Raw genomic sequence first — 8,133 nt, 5'->3', positions numbered from 1 at the left:
TTGTGTCGCGTCGCGTTATGACCGTGCTCACCACAGGTAATTCCGCGCCCGCATTCAATGAATCGATTGACACACACACACACACATACAACTATTAGCTAATTGAACGACGGCCAAAATATTTCTCGGCAAGCGCCGGTTGCAAAGAAAATAGCTCGGGCCTATCAGCACCCCTTTGAATTGCTCGCCGCTGTTGCAATGCAATTCGAAAATTCAAAACATTATTTGAATAAATCGAATTTTTCTCTCAAGTATCAATAATTAATTTTTTGTTTCATAATTAATATTTTTTTATTGGAAAAAAATTGCAAAAAATTAATCCTTTTGCATTGCTGATTTTACGGATTTCCGTTTCCGAGCAGGGTTTTGCGGTCATATTGGAGGTTAAACGCCACTCTCAGTCAGAGCTAGTCATGTGTTGGAGAGGCGTAGAGTCGCGCCTATTTTTAGCCCCCCGAGATGATTTTGGCCTCGGCACGCTAGCACTGCACACACATAGCTGCTTTTTATACACATTCGCAACCCAGGTGCGAGACTCCCCTCATAATTAGCCGCCGAGTTCCCCTTCGGCAGGTCGATTCAGTTTGATCAAAACCCTAAATATTGCCAAGGACATTCCGTCGTCATATCTCATCGCGCCGAGAATAGAAGAGAAAAACAATCAAGTTGATTCGCGTTTTTTTTTATACCTAATTCATCGGGACGTTTGTTTGACCTCGACGTCCTCTTCTTACACGGGCGGATTAAAGAAAAATACACTCGGTCTCTTCTTGAGAAGCAAAGTAATAATTGCATAACCACTTGCTTGTCACTTATCCAACGGCTAACGAAACTCAATTTGATTCTCTTAACGAACAATGCTTTTTAGAAAAATACACGTGCTCGTCAATCAGCCGTCGCTGGCAGAACATTTTCAAAAATAATTATGATGCAAACCTCTGTAGAATGCGTGGTACGATGCATACCTGGCTACGGGCAAAAATAGATTCACATAGCTTCTGTAGTCCTTTTGATTTTAAAAAGTGTGAGGAAACAAAATCATCAACAATAGAGATTACTTAATTTTTATTATTTTACTTCACTAGTATTTCAAAACTTATATAATGTAATATTATATTATGTAAAATTTTATTTCTTACTGGCAAAAATGAATTAGAACTATTATACAGACTTAATAAAAATTAAGTTTGTAATTTGTTGCAATATTTAAATTAAAAAAAGGAAAATGTATGAACTAGTATTTTTCATAACAAAAGTTATTTTCTAAAAGCAATAAAAGCTTTTGGATTTATAATATTTTATTTTATCTTATTAATCTGCATTAAACAAAGTGAAAAGAAGATCAAACAATAAAATTATTTTTGAACCAAACGTACATTAAAATTATTATGCAAGTTTCAGCGGAACAACTAACTAACTAACGCGCCGTTTTGACCGTGTGTGCTGTTCTTAGTGGTGACGCGATCATAGATCCCTAACTTGTCCCGCGTGCCTGCCTGCCAAGTAGGTTTTTGATACGCCGTGCTCGTGATTCAAGTCAACATCTATCAGTGCAAAGACGCCTCGCGAGGAAACCCCGTCTCAGCCCGACACTCTTAAGTGCTCCCTTCGTTTTTCCAAAGCAAAAACGGCATCGCCCCGTGAAATCTTGTACTCGATCAATGTTCCCGTCAAGTTGATGCTTCCAGTTATCGCTGGCGTAAGGGCAGCGCAACTAATCTATTCGTACTGGACCTCTCCGGCAAATGGTACGTGCCCCGGCCAGTTTTTTTTTTTTTATTTTTATATTTTTCGGTTGGTTTAATAATTTGAGCGCGAGTTTTTGTTGTACACACGTCTTTTGTTTTTGTGTGATTTTCTCTATAGTGTAGAGCAGGTAGTATATAGATAGTTTCACAAGTTTCATTGATTAGTCTGATACTATATTACTGTATTTAATGGCTTCAGTCTGAAATTAAAACAAATTTAATTTTCATTAAGATACGATGAATAATTATTTTGGCTTCTATTATAATTCTCTTGTAGTTTTATATAGAGGGACGTGTTAAGGGCAAAATTAATTATGGAAGATTATATTATCAATAAATACAATTAGATTTAGTTAGAAATAAGCATGGTAATAGAATAAACTGATTTATAATGTATTATAAAGCGTTATACAATTAAAAACTGCTTTCAATCTACCTGTCATCAAAAACCTTCAAATGCAGTTTTTCTGTAAAAATATTTATTTACTCCGTTAACTCTGCACTAAATTTGTTTACGAGATCACTGGTGAAAAACTTACTCCACAATGAACTCAAATTCAGAATGAATTCCTATGATAATAGTTTTTTAGGTTTTGTATTCTCAATTTAATTAAACTAAACCTAAACCCTAGAAGATAGCTCATAGAATAGCGGTATGAGGTCGGTTAAAATAGTATAGCCGCTTACCAACGTAAAGTAAATAATTCAGATTCACCTCACCTTTATTCTAAAAATCGGTCTTACATAATATAGGCTTCAAGTGATTTCCTGTTTTTTTTCCATGTTTTTATAGATAAAATATAGTTTTATGCACATGCTATGAACATAAAATCTAAAATTAATGCTGCTTACAAATAATTATTGAAGTGAGGTAGATAATTAGTTTCTTCTATAAAGTAGTTATATCTTAAAAATTAATTTAGAAAAATCATAACATGCAATCAAACAGTTACTTATTGATACTCACGCCCTAACCATTATTTTCGTCGCACATTATTCAGTGTCATCAGTATAGACGGTTAAAAAGAATAATGTGTATTTAATTTTTGTTAATTAATAATTAAATTATAAGCTTAAGCATTATCCAACACGAAATTTGACAATGAAAATATTAATTGATTCATTTTATTTACTTTCATTAGGAATAAAATAAATGTAAAATTTATTAAAATTTAAAAGAATTTGTTTCATTTATGAAAATACTAAAATATAGTCCTCGGCTAAGAAAATAAGCGGGCGATAAAAAAAATCATCATAATAAATACAAACATAAAATTGATCTTATGTATTACAATATTCAATATTGATAATTGATTTTCCAGAAATTAAATTGAATCAAGCATCAAATAGAATTATAAAACTCACTAGTTTATTTTATTGAGAAATCTCTGCCGTCTCGGCCGGTCTTGGGGTGTCAGCTGGTCGCGGTGGGTTTTAAGATTCATAGCAAATTTTTTAATTATTAAATCCTTTCGATTGAAATACATTTTCATTTTCATTTTAATTTAATTTATTATCAAGTCAATTTAATACACATCTATTGCAATAATAGTTTTAGTATATAATGTTTATTTAGTGTAAACTTATTTAATTTTGCTTACATTAATTAATTTTATTGACACTGAATGCATAATATGAACTTTAAAAGCAAGAAAATAAATTAATTTTAGATTCTATATTTTTAGGACGCTAGGAAATGATCATGTTTTGAAAAATAGCAAAAAAAATATTCCATGATGACTTTGCAATGATTTGATTTTCAGAGGGAGAGGCGGTGAGTTCCGAGGAAGGAGGAGGGACGTCCGAGGGTGCACCCGTGCTGCACGTGGACTCGCCAGTGTGCCAAGTCCAAGAGGGTGAGACCGCAACCCTAGCGATTCAAGTGACCGGCGGCCGGCCGATCGAACTCTGCTGGTAAGTTCTGCAACTACGAGAAGGGCGACGAGTTTCGTCACGAGACTTTTGGCAAATTTCCCGCGCGTGCATTTCACTACTGGGCAGAAAGAGCAGGCGGGTTTCTTGGAACTATAGCATTGTTTGTACTGCCACACCGCATGCCGACTCAAGAAAGAAAGAAAACTGTCGGTCGGTGCTCGTTAAACCAACTGCTTTGTGCTTTCACGCTTATTTTGAGAGAAGAAGCGATAGAGCCACTAAAAACCTTAATTGATGATCTCAATTGAAATGACTCAAATAAGAATCAGGAACGTCAGAAAAGAACGTTTTACTTTTGTTTGTTTTTCTTTCACGCTAGAAAAAAAAATGATATTGTTTTTAATTTTAAAATATAAAACCAAGTATTAAATTTTGTAAAGATGTAAATCTAATTCGTTAATTTTCCAAATTAAACTTCAACAAATTTTTTTAAATGTTCTTCTCAACTACTCTATACCAATAAAAAAAGACAACTTTTTTATTAATTACAAACGAAAGAGAAATAATTAATATTATGGTTTATGTTAATTTTCGATTTTATGTTAAATCTAAGATCTAATAATCCTCATTATTATAATTGAATCCTCATCAATGATGGAGATTATCATTCAAATTATAAATAATTAATTAATAAGCTATTTTGGTGCAACGTAACTTATAAACATGTCACATGTACTATTTTCATCCAGATTTACTCCCACAATTCTCAACTGAAACCCAACAAGCTTTACACTTTTGGTACACCTGGTAGTCTGACTGAGATAAATATGCAATAGATTACGGATTCTTGGCACTGACTGTTGACTAGATTATGAAATTTGCTCTTTTTGCTATTAGTAAATTTTAAATTTCCCTTGAAGTTGAGTGTAAAAATATTAAAAAAAAATCACTTCTCAGTATAGAAATTTAAGAACACCTGAGATTTGGTTTGTCATCGAGACAGATCAAGCGAATAACAAAGCGCGCCAACGGTTTGACCTTTTTCTCGATCTGGCTGTTGTGCAAGCGAGCATTCATGTCAACAGAAACACCGGTTGGCCCTCTCAGTTTCAGATGCTCTATCAACCATTCTCAGCATCAGCAAATCTTTGTTGCTCCAATTACACTCTCTTAGTTATAATTGTCAGAAAATCAGCAAAATTCAATTCAGCCTTCTTAGGCTAAATAATCGAAAATAAAAAACGCTTAAAAATCATCAAATGTGCCAAAAATTTTAAGGAAGATTTATAAAAATAAAATAATCTAATATTAGGCTGGGATAAATTTACACCGTCTATTGAAAGATAAAACTTGAACTGAGATAAGATTTTATGAGAGTGAATTCAGCAGATATATTTTCTCGTGCGTCATTGACGTCCTAGTTTTTTTCTTTTATTTCTTTTTATATCTTTTCGAAGCTTTCTTTTTTAGTTTATTACATAATCCGTTACTTTCGGTGAAACTTGGGTAAAAAGTGTCCAAGGGGGCAAGACGTGGGTTTGACTGGAGCGATAACCAACTAAGTGGCTTCCACTGTATTATATATTTTATTTTGAGTGTCGTGTGTGCGCGAGAGGAGAAATGGCGGCGCCGAGATTCGCTGGTCCGCGTCGGACGCGCGCTCGGGACGAAACAAAGTAGGTCCGAAAGAGTGCTGCCTCACTTCGGGCACGGGCCCAGCTCGAAGCGAGCGGAAAGGCACCGAAAATACCTCCGAGGGACAAGCAGTGAGTGAGGAAGTCAGTCGGGGACGTTTCGGCCGGCCGCAGGACACGCAGCTTTTTTTGCATTTCGGGCAGCAGCGAGCGGAAAAGTGGGAAAGGAGAACATGCCGCGTGCGGATTTCGAGTGAACAACAAGGACAGAATTTCTGTCTGCCAGTGACGAGCCCCTCAGGGGGGCATGGGGAGCAACTGCTGTAAAGGAGACGCGGCCACAAAATCCAACACCAAACGGTGAGAGCGGCGTCGCCAATTTTGACTTGGCTAATTGACCGTGCATTTCGTTTCCTCCGCAAACATCGGCCCCACGAGTTTCATTAAATTACACAAATTTATTAGTGAGAACATTCTGGAACCTGACGAATTGGATTAGAGAAGAAATGTAAAAAAATCCTGAACTGAGCAATGTTGAGAAAGGAGTGGGAAAGCTACTAATTTTTGTTTTGTTAAAAAACAACATTTTGAAAATGAAAAGTGCTAAAGAGGTGAAGATTTTTTGCTTCAAAACTTTAAAAGACACGGTTATTATCATTAATATAAAAATACTAAAATAATCAATAAGAAATTGAAACATAAATGAAGCTTTAAAAAAATGTGGTAGCACAGGATGTGATCAAAAAATATCCGTCATCTATTGTTTATTTTTTTCAATTGAAGTTAAAGAATCGATTGAAAAACTATTATGTGAGTTCAAACCAGTGCAATGCATAATATTCAGTTTGACAGTCTTTTGTTTTAAGTGGAAAACCTTGCAATTTTCTACGCAACGCTCTACGCACGCCCTTCGATAAAAAAAACCTTTTTTGAAACTTGGGATCATCTCAAGCTGATAATTATGATATGAAAGAAAATTTTGGGTTAATTAATTATTGAGGAGTTTCTTAAAAGGCAAATATAATTAATTTAGAACTTAATTTACTTTAAAAGATTTTATTGCCCATCATATTCTACTAAAATTCAATGAACCTCAAAAAGAGTAAAATGGGCTTCAACCAATTAAGAGTCTTGTAATAAATAAAAACATAGCCATCGTGATCATCTCCACACCAAACATGCAAGTTTAACTATTCACTCAGGACAGGACTCAAATTGATCAAAGCTTCTTCAATTCATTTATTCTCTCGCAACAAGTCAAACAAGAAAAGGGAAATGAGCATAGGAAGAGAATTTGCAGCCAGCTCTAGTAAAAAACTTACTAAAACTCATAAGCCTAATTTATAGAAGCAAAAATGTTTCCATGTTAAACCTTTTTGCCGAGCTGAAGCCGATATAGGGGGGAAAATGTAAAAAGAAAAATACAGTCATATTTTCTTTACATGCAACTTTTAACTGAGGGACCGAACAACTTTTAGCTTAGGTGGCAGGGAATTCCACTGGTTTGCGATTCGGAATGAATAAATTTGCCAACCGAGCTCTGTGCGCAATTTTGGAGGAATTAATCAACACTCTCATAATTTTACATCACTCGCCATTGCGTCCATATCAGATTCACCACTGGTGTATTTTTTGAAAAATCAATCATGAATTTAAGCTACTGCTGCACTGACAGCAACTTCTTAGAAGACATATCAATTATCAACAGGTTATATTTTCATTCAGCTCTAAATGATATTCAAATGTTTAAGTTTGAATTAATACACAGTTCTGCCTAAAATTATAGATTAATTTTGTTCCTCTCTGAAAAAACTAGCAAATTTTAATGGTGAATGGTGCTTACTTAGCTACGCGTTTAACTTTTGAAACAATCGGTATCTCGTATCTTCTTTTTTTATTGGTTGGGCCGAAACGATATCATCTGGCCGCCTTTGTCTGTAACCTGCCGTCAAAAAGCTTACGTAAGACGTCAGAGGGCTAAATTTAATCTCCCGCCCTTTCCTTTTTTAATATTTACAAACCGATGCGATTGCTTAACGTCGCGCCGTCAGAAGAAAAAGTGCGAGCGACCTGCTGACCGGCGCAGACACTCAATAAATTCCACGTCGAAATCACGCGGTTATAAATAAAAAGACACTCTCTCGTCTACTTTCGCGGGAGGTCTCTTCAAAAAGCGCCCCACACGAGAGCGGAAGATGTTTTAATTCCAATTTTCCGCTTTGAGAGTGAAAATAATAATGCACCAGGTTTGGCGAATGGGTTGAGTCACAGGTTTGGAGCGGCACTTCAGAGAGCAGCCTGTAGTGGCCCAAGGATTTAAAAATAAACGACACACCATGATAAAACTATTTTCGATGGGATCTCGCTTTTTATATTGTGCCCACGATTCGTGCGCTCACGCACACACAGGCCGAGTTCTTTTGTAGATGACGGAGAAAAATATAAGCTGGGTGAACGCGTGTGCGCCCGAGACGAAAACAAACGCTTTAGAATTATCCCCCGTTGCATGATGCTTGTCTACAAGGCGGTGATAGATGCCAATAATAATAATGTGGCTGTATTTGTTGTCTTCAAGAGATCCGAAGCGACCAAAAGGAAATTTTTGGTTCATTCATAACAAAATATTTGCCAAATGTGTTGAAATTTTTATTCAATTCAGATTATTTCCTAATAAATAACTTTGGAAATTAAATTTTATAATACTTTTAATTTGCATATTTTTTTCTTGTTTATTTAATTAAACAATTTACAACGTCTCAAGTGTCGGGCGATAAAAATCTGTCATGCAATGCAGATTTAAAAAAACCCAGCAATTCACGCAGATCACCATTTGCAAAAGTCAAAGAGACCATTCATTTTTATGTTTGATTTTTACA

At 35.3% G+C, this 8,133-nt stretch overlaps 1 protein-coding gene across 1 annotated transcript in view; it reads left to right on the top strand.

Moving 5' to 3' along the window:
• Positions 1 to 1,471: 1,471 nt before the first annotated feature.
• Positions 1,472 to 8,133, top strand: part of LOC132196563 (titin homolog) — a 71,248-nt gene continuing 64,586 nt past the window's right edge. The window contains exons 1-2 of the mRNA XM_059619311.1: positions 1,472 to 1,748; positions 3,512 to 3,662. Coding sequence (XP_059475294.1) covers positions 1,679 to 1,748; positions 3,512 to 3,662 — 221 coding nt within the window. The 5' untranslated portion in view covers positions 1,472 to 1,678. The remainder of the gene's footprint in view (positions 1,749 to 3,511; positions 3,663 to 8,133) is intronic.

This window comes from Neocloeon triangulifer, unplaced genomic scaffold (assembly GCF_031216515.1).
Source record: "Neocloeon triangulifer isolate White Clay Creek 2 clone unplaced genomic scaffold, ASM3121651v1 ptg000012l, whole genome shotgun sequence".
NCBI classification, from domain to species: domain Eukaryota; kingdom Metazoa; phylum Arthropoda; class Insecta; order Ephemeroptera; family Baetidae; genus Neocloeon; species Neocloeon triangulifer.
Note: the sequence above shows the minus strand (reverse complement) of the source record. Positions and strands in the feature narration are given on the sequence as shown.